Source organism: Manis javanica, chromosome 2 (assembly GCF_040802235.1).
Source record: "Manis javanica isolate MJ-LG chromosome 2, MJ_LKY, whole genome shotgun sequence".
NCBI classification, from domain to species: domain Eukaryota; kingdom Metazoa; phylum Chordata; class Mammalia; order Pholidota; family Manidae; genus Manis; species Manis javanica.
In genome coordinates this window covers 145,907,420-145,925,964 of record NC_133157.1, presented here as the reverse complement: position 1 = coordinate 145,925,964, position 18,545 = coordinate 145,907,420, and the positions used below count along the sequence as shown (strand labels likewise).

Below are 18,545 nucleotides of genomic sequence, written 5' to 3'. Positions count from 1 at the left end.
TTATTTAAGTAATTTGAAAGGGAAGCACTGGCTGTCTTTTCTTAAGATAATCTTTTTGGTAAGATAGTTGCTTCACAAAAATTCTTTAAGGGCTATCATTGTACCCCTCAATCATAATACCCCTCAATCCCTTTCTCCCTCCCTCTCCACTCCTACCCACCCCTCCCCTTTGGTAACTACTAGTCCTTTCTTGGAGTCTGTGAGCCTGCTGCTGTTTTGTTCCTTCAGTTTTGCTTCATTGTTACACTCCACAAATGAGTGAAATCATTTGGAACTTGTCTTTCTCCACCTGGGAGGGGTAATATGAAATGAGAAATGAGGGAGTTCATTCTCTAAATACTAAAATTCTGATTTTTAGCAAATGTTACACTGATTTTGAAATATAAAAATTTTTGATATCTAAAAATTCAGTGGCAATTAAATTTCTTTCTTCCTTTTCAGTAGCCATATTTCATATTGAGACCTTATTATACATTATACATTATCTCTTAGAAGTGTTTTTTATATACCTTCTCACATGAGCGGATCAAGAAATTTAAAGATGGCTAAACTAGAGGATGCAAGAAATGTAGGCATATCAGTAGGCCACACGGGTATTTTTAAAAAAAGAGAGTATTTTTTAAACTATTACACTACAACCTGTATATCCAACTGATCAATTCATGACACTCTCTCTGATGAGAAAGACATCCAATCCCTGAATTTCCATCACAACTCTGTACTTCCTGAATTTCAGAACAAATGGAAGAAATTTACAAATACTTGGATCATAACCCTACAAATGATTCAGCTGTATTGCATTGAAGACACATCATTGCATTCTACCATCAGCTTTTCACATTTATCCCCTCAGGGTCATGATTTGTTCCTCTGACTAATGATCCCTTTTACTTCCATCAGTCAGCATGTTCACTTTCACGTATGTGCATTTTTCTGTGTTAGTTATACTCATGTGAAACATAGTTTTACTTTTGAAATCTTAACTGCATGTTTTGTTAAACCTATATAGTCCTATGTTTTTCTTCAGCATTTACACTGGATTCATATTTCTATCTTATTGCTGTCCTAAACACTCAAATAGCACAAAGCACCAAATCCTAATGTAATAATTTTCATAGCCAAGCATGATGATTCAGCTTAGCACTATATCTGCCATGAATATATAGTTGGCTTTCTTGTTAATGTATCATTTATTACATATCCCTTTTGCTTTTTAGGTTCTCATGAAAAATATCACATTGAGGTAAAATTTACATATTTTTATCTTGATTTAATAACCACAGATTGTATGAAATGTAAGTTATTTATTATTCACCTTGTTTCAAAACCCATTCAGCCTGCCACGGAAGTAAAAGACTCTGTCGGCCATAAAAGAGTAGCAGAGAAGGCAACACAAACATCCAGAGCAGGTAAAGTTTGTAATACATGTTTAACTCTGAAAAGAAGTACACTAAAATATTTGAAATGCTCACAGTGTTCTTATTCCTCATTGTTTCTTTTTTTTAAAGTTTAATTGAAGGGCTGTACGTAAATATGGCAGATGTTATTGTTGGTATCCGTGTTTCAAAAAAAAGGCTTATAACCATTTGAAAAGGAAATTTTTTTTTTTAAGAGGGCATCTCTCATATTTATTGATCAAATAGTTGTTAACAACAATAAAATTCTGTATAGGGGGGTCAATGCTCAATGCACAATCATTAATCCATCTCAAGCCTGATTCTCATCAGTCTCCAATCTTCTGAAGCATAACGAACAAGTTTTTATATGGTGAACGAATTCTTACATAGTGAATAAATTCTTACATGGTGAACAGTACAAGGGCATTCATCACAGAAACTTTCGGTTTTGATCACGCATTATGAACTATAAACAATCAGGTCAAATATGAATATTTGTTTGATTTTTATACTTGATTTATATGTGGATCCCACATTTCTCCCTTTATTATTATTATTATTATTATTATTATTATTTTTAATAAAATGCTGAAGTGGTAGGTAGATGCAAGATAAAGGTAGAAAACATAGTTTAGTGCTGTAAGAGGGCAAATGTAGATGATCAGGTCTGTGCCTATGGACTAAGTATTAATCCAAGCTAGACAAGGGCAGCAAAACATCCACGGATGCAGAAGATTTCTCTCAAAACAGGGGGGGGGGGGTGAGGTTCTGAGCCTCACCTCTGTTGATCCCCAATTTCTCACCTGATGGCACCCCTGCGACTGTGCCTGTCTTAGGTTGTTCCTCCCTTGAGGAATCTTACCCGTCTCTGGCTAACCAGTCATCTTCCGGGGCCATACAGGGAAATGTAAAGTTGGTAAGTGAGAGAGAAGCCATATTGTTTGAAAAGGTTAGCTTTTTACTTCTTTGCAGATTTATGCCCTGTGGCTTCTATGCCCAGCACTTGTCTCGAGGTATCTTTACCACCTGGAGGAATTATGATACTCGGTAAATTCGATATGAGGCACGAATTCTATTTAAGGGTTGTAATTAGGAAGGAAGAAGAATAGCTATAGAGGTAGCATATGGAAGAAAACATGGGAGGATTGATTCTTTGACATATCTTCTTGTAGAGTACCTTAAGCATGTATAGGTTTTAAACTACTAACTAACTTGCGCTCACATATTAACATAATAGGAATACGGTGACATAAACAAAGCACATCTATAATTACCATCCATCTCCAGTGAAGCCAAGAAAACCATTTTGGCACCCTAGGCATTTGTGAAAATTTATCTATGATATGATGGATATTGTCCAACTGTACTTGAACCATCAGACAAATTAAAGCAGCCCATTTCTGGGATCTGTTCACATCCCATATGTTCTTTTAACCATAGATAGTCTATAGTCATGAGATTTTGGAGTGCTACAACTTGCACCCCTCCCAACTCCTGGTTGAGTTCCAACAGTACAGATCCGGTCAAATTCGTTGTCTCACTGTATGCACATGCCAGCCTAGACATCTCCCTCCTCATTCCAATGGCAAGTCCAGGAAACGGTGGGGTGGACGCAGCCACAACCGCAGCATCGCCCGGATCCCTGTGGAAGCTTTTTGATGATCATCCCCCGGCACAAGTCCTCCAGAGAGTGCTGATGCCGAAAGCTCCTCCTCATATCGTATCTTAGTTCATTTCCTGGGTAGCCAAGCTAGGCCTAGATCTTCTGCATACAAACAGACCCTTTGCCCACACTTTGACATGCCCTCTATACCACTGTGTACAAATCATTGGAGGTCAGCACACAGGAACTGCTTATTTTTTTTTTAATTAAGAGAAAGGAATATTATCAGAAAAGAGTACCTCCATAGCTGATCATCTGACACCCTTTAAGTGATCAACATTAAGGATATTTGAAGCATGCGTTGATCTTTGATTTACCAATAGTTTTATCCTATCAAGGAGTAATCCCCCTTTTCTTTCTTTCTTTTTTTTTAATTTTTTTAAATTTTTTTTAAATCTTTAATCTACAATTACATGAAGAATACTATGTTTACTATGCTCTCCCCTATATCAGGTCCCCCCTAAAAACCACATTACGGTTACTGTCCATCAGCTTAGCAAAATGTTGTAGAATCACTACTTGTCCTCTCTGTGTTGTACAGCCCACCCTCCCCTTTCTCCCTACCCCCCCATGCATGCTAATCTTAATACCCCCTTTCTTCTTCCACCCCTTATCCCTCCCTGCCCACCCATCCTCCCCAGTTCCTTTCCCTTTGGTACCTGTTAGTCCATTTTTCGGTTCTGTAATTCCGCTGCTGTTTTCTTCCTTCAGTTTTTCCGTTGTTCTTATACTCCTCAGATGAGTGAAATCATTTGGTATTTCTCTTTCTCCGCTTGGCTTATTTCACTGAGCATAATACTCTCCAGCTCCATCCATGTTGCTGCAAATGGTTGGATTTTTCCACTTCTTATGGCTGAGTAGTAGTCCATTGTGTATATGTACCACATCTTCTTTATCCATTCATCTACCGATGGACATTTAGGTTGCTTCCAATTCTTGGCTATTGTAAATAGTGCTGCGGTAAACATAGGGGTGCATCGGTCTTTCTCAGACTTAATTGCTGCATTCTTAGGATAAATTCCTAGGAGTGGAATTCCTGGGTCAAATGGTAGGTCCGTTTTGAGCATTTTAATGAACCTCCATACTGCTTTCCACAATGGTTAGACTAATTTATATTCCCACCAGCAGTGTAGGAGGGTTCCCCTTTCTCCACAGCCTCGCCAACATTTGTTGTTGTTTGTCTTTTGGATGGCAGCTATCCTTACTGGAGTGAGGTGATACCTCATTGTAGTTTTAATTTGCATTTCTCTGATAATTAGCGATGTGGAGCATCTTTTCATGTGTCTGTTGGCCATCAGTATTTCTTTTTTAGAGAACTGTCTGTTCAGTTCCTCTGCCCATTTTTTAATTGGGTTATTTGTTTTTTCTTTGTTGAGGCGTGTGAGCTCTTTATATATTCTGGACGTCAAGCCTTTATCGGATCTGTCATTTTCAAATATATTCTCCCATACTGTAGGGTTCCTTTTTGTTCTATTGATGGTGTCCTACGCTATACAGAAGCTTTTCAGCTTAATGTAGTCCCACTTGCTCATTTTTGCTGTTGTTTCCCTTGCCCGGGGAGATATGTTCAAGAAGAGGTCACTCATGTTTATGTCTAAGAGGTTTTTGCCTATGTTTTTTTCCAAGAGTTTAATGGTTTCATGACTTACATTCAGGTCTTTGATCCATTTTGAGTTGACCTTTGTATATGGGGTTAGACAATGGTCCAGTTTCATTCTCCTACATGTAGCTGTCCATTTTTGCCAGCACCATCTATTGAAGAGACTGTCATTTTGCCATTGTATGTCCATGGCTCCCTTATCAAATATTAATTGACCATATATGTTTGGGTTAATTTCTGGAGTCTCTAATCGGTTCCACTGGACTGTGGCTCTGTTCTTGTGCCAGTACCAAATTGTCTTGATTACTATGGCTCTGTAGTAGAGCTTGAAGTTGGGGAGTTAGAGCCCCCCCACTTTATTCTTCATTTTCAGGATTGCTTTGGCTATTCGGGGTCTTTGGTGTTTCCATATGAATTTTTGAATTATTTGTTCCAATTCATTGAAAAATGTTGCTGGTAATTTTGGAGGGATTGCATCAAATCTGTATATTGCTTTGGGCAGGATGGCCATTTTGACGATATTAATTCTTCCTAGCCATGAGCATAGGTTGAGGTTCCATTTATTAGTGTCCCCTTTAATTTCTCTTAAGAGTGACTTGTAGTTTTCAGAGTATAAGTCTTTCACTTTGGTTAGGTTTATTCCTAGGTATTTTATTCTTTTTGATGCAATGGTGAATGGAATTGTTTTCCTGATTTCTCTTTCTATTGGTTCATTGCTAGTGTATAGGAAAGCTACAGATTTCTGTGTGTTAATTTTGTATCCTGCAACTTTGCTGTATTCCGATATCAGTTCTAGTAGTTTTGGAGTGGAGTCGTTAGGGTTTTTTATGTACAGTATCATATCATCTGCAAATAGTGACATTTTAACTTCTTCTTTACCAATCTGGATTCCTTGTATTTCTTTGTTTTGTCTGATTGCCGTGGCTAGGACCTCCAGTACTATGTTAAATAACAGTGGGGAGAGTGGGCATCCCTGTCTGGTTTCCGATCTCAGAGGAAATGCTTTCAGCTTCTCGCTGTTCAGTATAATGCTGGCTGTGGGTTTATCATATATGGCCTTTATTATGTTGAGGTACTTGCCCTCTATTCCCATTTTGCTGAGAGTTTTTATCATGAATGGATGTTGAATTTTGTCAAATGCTTTTTCAGCATCTATGGAGATGATCATGTGGTTTTTGTCTGTCTTTTTGTTGATGTGGTGGATGATGTTGGTGCATTTTCGAATGTTGTACCATCCTTGCATCCCTGGGATGAATCCCACTTGGTCATGGTGTATGATCCTTTTGATATACTGTTGAATTCTGTTTGCTAATATTTTATTGAGTATTTTTGCATCTACATTCATCAGGGATATTGGTCTGTAATTTTCTTTTTTGGTGGGGTCTTTGCCTGGTTTTGGTATTAGGGTGATGTTGGCTTCATAGAATGAGTTTGGGAGTACTCCCTCCTTTTCTATTTTTTGGAACACTTTAAGGAGAATGGGTATTATGTCTTCTCTGTGTGTCTGATAAAATTCCGAGGTAAATCCGTCCGGCCCCGGGGTTTTGTTCTTGGGTAGTTTTTTGATTACCGTTTCAATTTCTTTGCTCGTAATTGGTTTGTTTAACTTTTGTGTTTCTTCCTTGGTCAGTCTTGGGAGGTTGTATTTTTCTAGGAAGTTGTCCATTTCTTCTAGGTTTTCCAGCTTGTTGGCATATAGGTTTTCATAGTAGTCTTTAATAATTCTTTGTATTTCTGTGGAGTCTGTCGTGATTTTTCCATTCTCATTTCTGATTATGTTGATTTGTGTTGATTTTCTTTTTCTCTTAATAAGTTTGGCTGGAGGCTTACCTATTTTGTTTATTTTCTCAATGAACCAGCTCTTGGTTTCGTTGATTTTTGCTATTGTTTTATTCTTCTCAATTTTGTTTATTTCTTCTCTGATCTTTATTATGTCCCTCCTTCTGCTGACTTTAGGCCTCATTTGTTCTTCTTTTTCCAGTTTCGATCATTGTGATGTTAGACTATTCATTTGGGATTGTTCTTCCTTCTTCAAGTGTGCCTGGATCGCTATATACTTTCCCCTTAAGACTGCTTTGGCTGTGTCCCACAGAAGTTGGAGCTTTGTGTTGTTGTTGTCATTTGTTTCTATATAATCCTTGATCTCTATTTTGATTTGTTCATTGATCCATTGATTATTTTGTAGCATGTTGTTAAGCCTCCATGTGTTTGTGAGCCTTTTTGTTTTCTTTGTAGAATTTATTTCTACTTTTATACCTTTGTGGTCTGAAAAATTGGTTGGTAGAATTTCAATATTGTGGAATTTACTGAGGCTCTTTTTGTGAGCTAGTATGTGGTCTATTCTGGAGAAGGTTCAATGTGCACTTGAGAAGAATGTATATCCTGTTGCTTTTGGATGTAGAGTTCTATAGATGTCTATTAGGTCCACCTGTTCTAGTGTGTTGTTCAGTGCCTGTGTGTCCTTACTTATTTTCTGCCCGGTGGATCTATCCTTTGGGTTGACTGATGTGTTGAAGTCTCCTAAAATGAATGCATTGCAGTCTATTTCCCTCTTTAGTTCTGTTAGTATTTGCTTCACATATGCTGGTGCTCCTGTATTGGGTGCATATATATTTAGAATGGTTATATCCTCTTGTTGGACTGAGCCCTTGATCATTATGTAGTGTCCTTCTTTATCTCTTGTTACTTTTTTTGTTTTGAAGTCTATTTTGTCTGATATTAGTACTGCAACCCCTGCTTTCTTCTCACTGTTGTTTGCCTGAAATATGTTTTTCCATCCCTTGACTTTTTGTCTGTGCTTGTCTTTGTGTTTAAGGTGAGTTTCTTGTAAGCAGCATATAGATGGGTCTTGCTTTTTTATCCATTCTATTACTCTGTGTCTTCTGATTGGTGCATTAAGTCCATTTACATTTATGGTGACTATTGAGAGATATGTACTTATTGCCATTGCAGGCTTTAGATTCGTGGTTACCAAAGGTTCAAGGTTAGCTTCTTTAGTATCTTACTGCCTAACTTAGCTCGCTTATTGAGCTGTTATATACACTGTCTGGAGATTCTTTTCTTCTCTCCCTTCTTATTCCTCCTCCTCCATTCTTCATATGTTGTGTGTTTTGTTCTGTGCTCTTTTTAGGAGTGCTCCCATCTAGAGCAGTCCCTGTAGGATGCCCTGTAGAGGTGGTTTGTGGGAAGCAAATTCCCTCAGCTTTTGCTTGTCTGGGAATTGTTTAATCCCGCCATCATATTTAAATGATAGTCGTGCTGGATACAGTATCCTTGGTTCAAGGCCCTTCTGTTTCATTGCATTAAATATATCATGCCATTCTCTTCTGTCCTGTAGGGTTTCTGTCGAGAAGTCTGATGTCGGCCTGATGGGTTTTCCTTTATAGGTGACCTTTTTCTCTCTAGCTGCCTTTAAAACTCTTTCCTTGTCTTTGGTCCTTGCCATTTTAATTATTATGTGTCTTGGTGTTGTCCTCCATGGATCCTTTCTGTTGGGGGTTCTGTGTAATTCCGTGGTCTGTTCGATTATTTCCTCTCCCAGTTTGGGGAAGTTTTCAGCAATTATTTCTTCAAAGAAACTTTCTATCCCTTTTCCTCTTTCTTCTTCTTCTGGTACCCCTATAATACGAATATTATTCCTTTTGGATTGGTCACGTAGTTCTCTTAGCGTTGTTTCATTCCTGGAGATCCTTTTATCTCTCTGTTTGTCAGCTTCTATACGTTCCTGTTCTCTGGTTTCTTTTCCTTCAATGGCCTCTTGCATCTTATCCATTCTGCTTATAAATCCTACCAGGGCTTGTTTCACTTCTGTGATCTCCTTCCTGACATCTGTGATCTCCCTCTGGACTTCATCCCATTGCTCTTGCATTTTTCTCTGCATCTCATCCCATTGCTCTTGCATTTTCCTCTGCATCTCTGTCAGCATGTTCATAATTTTTATTTTGAGTTCTTTTTCAGGAGGACTGGTTAGGTCTGTCTCCTTCTCAGGTGTTGTCTCTGTGATCTTTGTCTGCCTGTAGTTTTGCCTTTTCATGGTGATAGAGATAGTTTGCAGAGCTGGTACGAGTGACCGCTGGAAGAGCTTCCCTTCTTGTTGGTTTGTGGCCTTTCTCTCCTGGGTTAATAGCGACCTCTAGTGGCTTATGCTTAGCAGCTGTGCGCAGACAGGGCTTCTGCTACCTGACCGTTTGCTATGGAGTTTATTCCGCTGTTGCTGTGGGTGTGTCCTGGCTGGGGCTGCTCCTCCAAAGTGGTGGAGCCCCGTGGGAGAGGGAGCGGCTGGGAGGCTATTTATCTCCGTAAGGGGCCTCTCTGCTCCCTGTTGCCCAGGGTGTTAGAGTGCCCAGAGATCCCCAGATTTCCTGCCTCTGGTCTAAGTGTCCTGTCCTGCCCCTTTAAGACTTCCAAAAAGCACTCTCCAAACCAAAACAAAAACAGCAACAACGAAAGAGGAAAAAGAAAAGAAAAGAAAAAAAAACAAAGGAAAATACGTGGGATTTTCTTTGTCCTCAGGCACCGGTCCCAGGCACCTGCTCACCAGTCCTGATGCCCTGGCTCCCTAGCACCGGGGTCCCCCGTCCCCATCCCTGCAACGCCACAAAAACCACTCACCAAAAAAAAAGCAAAAAGCGCGCGACCATCTCCATCCCCAGGCGCTGGTCCCAGGCACCCGCTCACCAGCCATGCCACCCTGCCTCACTGGCACTGGGATCCCTGTACCACTAAGGCCTCCAAAAAGCACTCGCCAAAAAGAAAAAAAAGGGAGAAATGCGCGATTTTCTTTGTCCTCAGGCGCCGGAGCCCAGCCCCCACCCACCAGTCCCGCCGCACTGCCTACCTAGTATTGGGAAAAACGCGCGATTTTCTTTGTCCCCAGGCACCAGTCTCAGTCACCCGCCCACCAGTCCCGCCACCCTGCCTCCCTGGCATCCGGGTCCCCGTCCCTTTAAGGCTTCCAAAAAGCACTCGCCAAAAAAAAATAAAGGGAAAAACACATGATATTCTTTGTCCTCACTAGCCGGTCCCAGACACCTGCTCACCGGTCCTGCTGCCCTGCCTCCCTAGCACTGTGGTCCCTGTCCCTTTAAGGCTTACAAAAAGCACTTGCCAAAAATAAAAACCTCTCCAGTTTCTTTCCACCCACAGGTATCCGGGGGGAGGGGCTCTCGGATCCCGCCCGGCCGGGGCTTTGTATCTTACCCCCTTCGCAAGGCGCTCTGTCTTCAGGTGTGGATGTGGTCTGGATTTTGTCCTGTGTCCTCTGGTCTCTATTTTAGGAAGAGTTTTCTTTGTTATATTTTCATAGATCTATGTGTTTTTGGGAGTAGATTTCCACTGCTTTACTTATGCCACCATCCTGGCTGCGCCTCTAAAATAAAACCTTTAATTCAGAAGTTTCTACTTTTATGTTTTGATACCCTGACATTCCCAGTTTAAAATCCCTGTATATCTTAGGGAATTCCCAGAGGTTAATTATTAGACTCTGAGAGTTTTCCAGTGTTTTAGAAAGCTTATTTGAATTCTATGCTTCATGTACCTAGAGTAAAACTTCTTTCTTACATCTCAATTGTTTTTATCACATCTTAACACTAATGATATTAAGCCACCCAGACGTTTCAATTAGCAGTATGTGTGTGTGTGTGAGAGAGCGAGAAGTCTTTGATTATTAAAAATGGACAGTGTAATTATACCCTAATAAATATTTGGTAGATTTTTAAAACAGTAATTCTGAAATGTTTTGGTCTTAGGACTCCTCTGCATTATTAAAAATTACTGAGAATTCCTAGGAACTTTTAGTTAAATGGGTTGTATCTATTGATAGTAACAACATTAGAAGTTAAAACTGAAAATGTTTAAATACAAATGTACATGATCATACATCACATTAGCCATTAGAGCTCTGATGTTTCACATACCATACCATTTCTCTGGAGCATTACACTGTGTGCTTGTAAAGAGAATGAGAATGGAAATGGCATGTAACATTGAAGTTTATAGCAAACATACTTGGACCTCTTGGACCCCATGAGCAGATGGATCTTGGGACTCCAGGGACTCCCAGGTGATGCTTCACAACCACCACTTTAAGCCAGGCTGGGCCTATGGATGAAACTTTTAGCAGTCCTTGTGATGGAAGGGCTTCAAAGTTTCCATCCAAATTTCTTTTCCTTTGCTCACTTGTTTAGAAAAGTTTAAATTTGATGACTTTGTCTTAAAAAGAAAGTGTTGTTATTCATTTCCTATCTCATGGCACTCTGGCCTCGACTAGCCCTCTTTTAACATGGAAACAGGTCACTCAAGGCTCTTTTCTCACATAAATTGACTGTGTTTACCCAGGTTAACAAGTGAATTCTGAAAATACTTGTGCATACTGTATGTAATTAAAGTGATGCCATTCACTGAAGCTTTTTTGAAATCTATGTCTCAAGAGCACCCAGTACCTTTTATGCATGTTTAAAATAAGTGGTTACCCATAAATTTCATTAATACGAACAAAAATCATACCTTGAAGAGTCTTAATTCCTGATAAACAAAGCTCTACAGAATATAGAATAGGTTATAGAGATTGATGAGCAAGTCAAAGTGATAGTAGAAAACATAAAAGTAGAAAAAATGATGGACCGTGGTTAATTAGGCTTGCCTTCGTGAATGGCAATATAGAGCATATAAAATGCCCATGTAAGCGGTGAGGGAGCAGTGTGTCTCAGTGGGGAGGGGAGGATGTGGGAGAGCTTCTCTGATAAACACGTTGCATAAGTTAGCCAAATTTGTATCATTTCTTACAGACTAACACGTGGAAACCTTGTTTTCCGATTTTTCAGGTTCGAACTCTCCTGGTATCACGGTCAGTGATGTGTCCAGTCAAACACCTCGGGATCTGAAAACTGAAGGTAAGTGTCCATTTGTGTCACTGTCAAGGAACAAAAATCAGTCAGCAACCACAAAATTTGGACAGATGACTCACAGAGATAAAGGAAAGATTAATATTGGAGCTGTGTTTCTGTTAGAGGATTATAAACTCTGACCTTTGTGAATCACAGCTTCCAGAAGACAGAGAAAGCACAGAAGGTAAGAAAAAAAAGCACAGGGAATTCAACCCCTGATCACCTCTGCATGGCTTCGTGTAGTTTTGATTTTTCAAAAATCATTTTGTGACAAAATCTTTGTGGCAACCTACAAGCAAACAGAATATCTTTTAGCAAAAATTGGCATTCTTTCTCTCCCAAAACAATATATAAATAACAGAGAATTAGGAGAAAGAGTAATTTCTTCTAGGCTAGTATTGAGCATATACTTAAGAGTGTGTAACAGGATTGAGTTTAGAGTTTAGGGACTGTTTGGGAAACTAGGTAGATAGGTAAAGATTGCCTACTCAGACCAAACGTAGTCTCCTAGCTTTATTTTTATAGCCCTGAATTCACAAGTATTAGTTACAGCTACATTAAGTGTAACTAAAAGAGCACCTTTCAAAGCCAAAAATTAAAATATTCCTTGTATTTTTCTATGACTTTATGTAATTTAGAGTTGGCTTTCCCAGCAGTAATGGGAATTATTGGGAATTTACTACACAGTGCCGCCTCGGATATGTACACATAGTCTGTCAACTTGTCTTACAATTTTTTAATGAATAAATAGTTCACAAGGAGTGTTGGTTATTTTGAGGAATGAATCATTTAAAACTAAAATACAGAAAACCAATTTTAATACTGCTAGGATAACAGCCTGTTATTAACCACATGTAATGTGTCTGCTGATTAACCACATGTAATGTGTATTCTAACTTTATGCACCAGTTAATTCAGTGCTCTTTATCAGTCATAGGCTCAGTATGCACTAAAATATTATATAATATTTTTCCTACCCCTATAGTTTTATCTTCTTTTTCTTTTTACCTTTAGAATTAACAATGTAGTTTAGAAAAGATTTTTAGTTATATCTGAGAGTAGTGATGACATTGAGCTGTCAGCCCAGTTATTTACCTGTACAACTGACTTGTTTGCTCTATTTCCTCGCAAGTTGGGCAGACCCAAAAAGCAGGACATTTAAAACAAAACACCTACACAAGTTCCTGCTGCATTGGAAGATGAGAGATAGAAATACTACAGATTTAAATATAAGCAACTTAGACCAGTTCATGTGGACCATTGCTCTTCTTAGCTAATACCTTTTACAAAGTAATGAGCAGAGTTAGTTTTCCAGGGACCTTAATTTTATGATGAGCCGTGGTAATTTTGTATCCTAAATATATTTCCAGAATCTTCTCAGTTCAGGCCTGTATCATCTTTATTTTACATTACTGCTTTATAATATGTCTGCTTCCATTTATTCCCTTGCTCTCCAACCATATTCATCCCTCCCGTCAGTTCTTAGAGTGACCTATCTCAGCTACAAGTAACAACCATGAAGCACCCTAAAACACATTTATGTCCAGGCATCCAAAATTACATATAAGGAAGGCTTTGGTAATCTGAGTCCTACCTAACTACCTACCATCAGCCTTTTCTACTGCCCACCCTCTTCTCTGGCATTCTGAACTGCTGGGCATGCCAGCCTAACCAATCCCTGTATTTCAGTCAGATAGTCACCCCATTATGTGCTGCTCTGCCTGTCTTGCAGTGGTCCTGCATGCTCTCCGCATTTCTGCCCTCTACCCATTTGGTTCTGGCTATCCTCACTGTTTAAGGCAGCACAGGCATTATCTCTAAAAACCCGTTCCTGATTCCTGTTGTCCACGGTCTTCTTTAAACCTTCAAGTATTTAGCTGGATCTCAATAAATAACAGTTGAGTAAAGTAACTAATGACTATTTATACAAAGATGATTTACAAGACTCTCCCCTATAGTTTCGGAGCAAAGGGGACAAACACGTAGATGATAATTTATGGCTCTTATGGTAAAGACATACAAGAGAAATGTATAAAACACTAAGGTAGGCCCAAAGAAACACCTATTCATAGGGGGAAAGACAGCCATAGTAGGGGAGGGCTTTGTACAGCAGTGTGAATCTTGTAAGAGGAAGAGGAGTTTGTCAATAATAGTGCAGCCAAACATTTCAGGTAAAGGAGGGGTGGTGTATACCCCAATAAACTCATAGAAAGTAATAATTTTGGTTCCTGAATAATGTAGCTGAAGCCTAGCATGTTGTTAAGATCGTACACTTTTGAGGTAGAAAAGAGAGTATCTTGTGGCTTTATATGTTTCTTCTGCATTTTTAAATTTTGGTTTTTTTTCTGATTATTTTGTTTGATGTTAGATGGATGGATTTTTGAATGAGGCTTTTACATGTTTGTATGCATTTATCCTGGCAATTTCTAGTATTTCCCAAGTGTTTGTTGAAGTTGTACATAAGTTAGAAATATTTCCTAAATAAGTATTCAGATAAAGATGAAGCTTAATTTAAACTCTCAATTGATAAAATGTTATTTTCTCTTTGTTTAAGAGTATGGCTTTTATTGAACCATTCTGTTGTAGTTCAATTTAACTGAATATATCAATTTGTCAGCAGAACAAGACGTCATAATGATGTCAAAGAAAGAACGGCCTGATGGAAGTGACTATAACCACCAACAGGTATATAAAAAATTTTAATTTCTGGTTTAATATTGTTGACTATTCTTTAATGTTGTAACATAGTTTAAATGAAATTACCTTTTCAACTAGTCCTTCAGAGTCAATAGATCACTTCATAGGAAGTCTAAAATTTTACTACTTGCAAAAATGAATGAGAAATGTCATAGAATACATCTATATATTCAGGTCTTCCTCATGCAAAAGTGTGAGGAAATGTGGATCAAACTAGGCAAATTGAGTAAAAAAAATAATTTAAAACTCATCACAAATGAGTTAAAGCAGAAGTTTGGTGATCTTTAGGAAAAAGAATTTTAGGAAATAAAATATGCCCAAATATATGCCGATCTAAGGCTCTTACTCTAGGGTAACTGAATTGGTTAGATTTCAGACTTTGAAGTCAATTTTTCAGTGTAGCTAGATTCATTATTATTCTAGTTTATGCCTTCTGAGTCGTAATTCTTCAGTTAAATTTTGAGTAAAGTTTGAGATTTGGATCCAACTTAGTTTTTTTTCAGTTGGATATCCATTAATCACAAAATTTTTCATTGTATAAACATTCAGCTTGTCCCCTATTTTCAGAGGAAATCATGATAAGTCTTTTAATTGAGTGCTAGCTGAAAGTCTCCTTTTACTTAGATTTCTGATAGTCATGAACATCTATTGCTTAAAATCTACATGTTGCAGGATAAAATTGCCATGCTAAAACCAGAAACACAAGCAATGAAAAATCAGAAAGAAAAGAAATATCTTGAGGACACTGAAATTATAAAAGAAAAAGATGATCTTCAAAAGAAAACAGTGATTAAGGAAACATCTACAAAAGTAATGTTCCAGTATGGTGGACGGCTTGACTTCCTGACATCTGAGAATACAATGCTACATTCTAAGTTGCAGAATGAAAAAGCAAGCAAAGAAAGATTGGAGACAGAAGTAGTTGTATCAGACAATTCTAGACTGTCTACTGCTACCCGTGATCATGAGCAAAGTCAGGCATCAGAAAGAGAACTAGGATTTGCTTTCCATAGTCTTAGAGCAAGAAATGAGTGGTTTCTGTCTAGTCAGGAAGAAAACATGAGCATTCTTTCTCAACAGCTTTCTAAAGCTGAACGTAAAGTCAGTAGCCTGGAAATTGAGCTGAGTCACACCAGAGATGCCCTTAGAGAAAAGACTTTGGACTTAGAAAGTGTGCAAACAGACCTAAGCCACATACCCTGTCAAAAGAAGAACAGTGAACACAAGTATGAGAACAAACAAGATAAACTGAATAAATACATCAGAAAGCAGGAGTTCTTAGAAAACAGATTATCTCAACTACAAAGTGAAAATGAGTTGCTCCGACAGCAACTGAATACTGCTCAGAACAAAGCTAAAAATGAACTCCAAACTGAAAGGGAAAAATATCTTACCCTAGAAGGAAGGAATAAAGAATTACTCGATGATTTTAATCGTCTCAAAGAAAGAATGAAACAAGGTGAAAATGAGAAAAGAGAACTAGAAGTAAGTATCCAGGAAAATAAACATTTTTCAAAATTCCTGAAAGAAAATTCAAAGTAATATTTGATTATGGAAAAGTGTTGAGTCTATTGAATATAAAAAGGATATAGACTATAAATATCTTAAAGGCATGCTTGTAGCCAGCAAAAAAATTAATTTGGCAGGTGCTTTGTTTTGAAGAAAGACATTTGTGTTGACTATGTTCATTTATAATTTAGTCTTACACTGCTTAAATAATTTTAGTCTTTGTGTCATCACATTTTAATACCGTGATGAAGCAGATAAGTGGAAATGCTCATACTTAAAATGAACCTCTAGATTCAATCAAGTGGATCACCTTGACAGTTATTCCAGATTTCCCAGATGAGATGAAGGGCCGATGCTGTATGTCACAGTCCTTTTCCTTCAGTAGCTTTTATACATTTTCAGTTGGTGTAATTTTATTGTGATTCATGTCAATTTGAATTAAATTTGGAAACATTTTAGTCTGAAATCATGTATTATGACCTTTTCAAAGGCATCTGCTCTCCAAAACATCATATTTTAAGACAAATGTGGTGACATATAGCAAAAAAACATATTTGATTTTTCCCATTGCTATTTAAAATCTACTTCAAACTTATTTACAAATAGTTTGCTCACAATTCTCATTTCAAGGAGTAATGTAGGTTAGTACATAACAAACTTACTGGATATAATAAGTGTGTCCAGTACAAAGAGAACTGTAACTGTCTGTGATTGGAGCTCTTTTTCAGACTAATGTGCAGTGGCAGCAGGATTTGTCTATAGCAGGAATGGAGTGCATTATAGGAGCCAAGGTCAGGGAGGCAGGTAGAGGCCTGGTTACCTAGGGCCTGAGTCCCACTGACATGACTTCACATTTATTCTCAGATGGGGATCTGTTGCAAGGACTCACACAGAGGATTCAGTATGTGAGGAACTCTGAAGTCAGTTTAAGTTACTAGGAAAAAAGAGGGAAAACCTTTCACAACATATAATTTACCATCTCCAAGTCTCACGTATATGGGTTTTTTCTTTTTTTGAGACTTCCCTAGGTGGTAAAGCTCTGCAAATTCTTAGGGGGAGTGGATAGTGGGGCCGAATTCATTGTCTTAAGTATACAATACTGATTAGGCAGGAGGATCACACAAAATTCAGTAAACAGGAATGTGTATGCATGAGGAAAAGGTGAATTGATGAATGCAGTAACATTTTTCAAAACACGTATGTTAGAGTTACATATTAACAACAAATATGTTATTAGGTACTTGTGAGACACAAACTCCAACAAGAATGGGCTGATGTGGAAATACAACGATTTGAGTCGGAGAGTTTGCTAGAAGCTGCCTCCTACTATACCAATGAGAGACAGGACTTAAAGAAGAAATTAAATCAAGCCCTAAGTCAGGTATGTGTAAAATTTAACATACCAACAGTTAATCTATAGCTAATGAAACAATACACAGTGTTTTAGAATATTAATTTCTGTGGGCAGCTTTTACATTTTCATTACAACAAATTTATTACAATTCTGTCTTTACAATGCACTTATTAAACTCTGACTTTAGTTCTGCCATTTATATTATGCATTTTTTCTTACAATATTTATCCTTAGGAAAACAGAATTATGCATCACTCTTCACATCAGTTGAGGCTTTATTTGTTAGTACCAACCATTGTTTTTTTTTTACAGATCTCTCTTTTGCCATGATGAGGCAATCCAAATAAAATCACAGCATAATGCTTAATGGAATGTTTCAGAAAGTTGTAATTTTTGTTACCTTCACTATTGCAGATGTAGAATACATTTATTTTGTGGATTTCACGTTAATTGTACAAAAGGTCATTATATAAACCAGTGGACATGAGATACTTCCCTCATTTCCTTCCTCTTTACATATTCCGTAAAAATATGGAAAGATTCAGATCATGTATAGTATGTATCCAAACATAGAGAATTAAGAAAATCATCTACATCCAGCTGTTAGTCAGAAAAATAGATATGAGTGAGGTGGAAAAAGAGTAAGGACAGGAAAAAGCCCACTGAAAAAGACCCAGAGTTAATCAGTTAACGCTCAAAAGGCCAGGAACAACTTGGCCTGGAATGTTTGAATATTCCCCAGATAAAGGAGGGTACCTCAGCATAGCCCATGTCTTTATTGTGTTAATTATGCAGGCCCAATTTATTTTTTCACTTTACCTATCTGCTGGTCTGTTTCTCCTTCACCACTAATCAAATAACTTGCAACCCAGGCAACTAATTTAGCATGCAGGCCCAGCTGTAAACAGCATAGTAAAAGGCAGGAAGTTAAGTAAGATTCTTATCTTACTCTTTCCCAAGTGGTACTTGAGGGTTCTGATGCTTTTCTACATTCTTACCATATCTGTCATCATCTGTCTTTTTTATTGTAACCATCCTATAGTGGGTATGAAATGGCATCTCACTGTGGTTTTGATTTGCATTTTTCTGATGAATAATGTTTTTGAGCATCTTTTCCTATGCTTATTATCCATTCAGTTATCTTCTTTGAAGAACTGGCTGTTCGATTCCTTTGCCTATTTTAATATTGGACTGTCTTCTTATAAGTGAATTAAAAGAGTTATTTCTATATTCTAGATACAGATCCCTTATCAGATAAAGGGTTTTCAAGTATTTTCTCCTATTCTATAGCTTGCCTTTTCACTGTCCTGATGAATCCAGTTAATCTGCTTTTCTCCTTTGGTGTCATCTAAGTAACCATTGCCAAATCCAGTCACAAAGATACCCACCTTTGTTTTTTCCCTTGGGTTTTATAATTTTTGCGCTTACATGTTGAGTTGAC

At 37.9% G+C, this 18,545-nt stretch overlaps 1 protein-coding gene across 1 annotated transcript; it reads left to right on the top strand.

The window, feature by feature from the left end:
• The first annotated feature begins 14,165 nt into the window (after positions 1-14,165).
• Positions 14,166-16,131, top strand: LOC140845259 (ankyrin repeat domain-containing protein 26-like). The gene is made up of 2 exons (XM_073219221.1): positions 14,166-14,229; positions 14,914-16,131. Exons 1-2 carry the CDS (start codon positions 14,179-14,181, stop codon positions 15,781-15,783), a joined length of 921 nt encoding a protein of 306 aa, XP_073075322.1. The 5' UTR covers positions 14,166-14,178; the 3' UTR covers positions 15,784-16,131.
• Positions 16,132-18,545: the final 2,414 nt, after the last annotated feature.

What these genes read in the sequence shown, in the direction of transcription:
- LOC140845259 (XM_073219221.1), top strand. Translation starts at nt 14,179, where the DNA reads ATGATGTCAAAGAAAGAACGGCCTGATGGAAGTGACTATAACCACCAA. An exon ending in GTGACTATAACCACCAACAG is followed by an intron (nt 14,230 to 14,913) that starts GTATATAAAAAA and finishes TACATGTTGCAG; the next exon opens with GATAAAATTGCCATGCTAAA.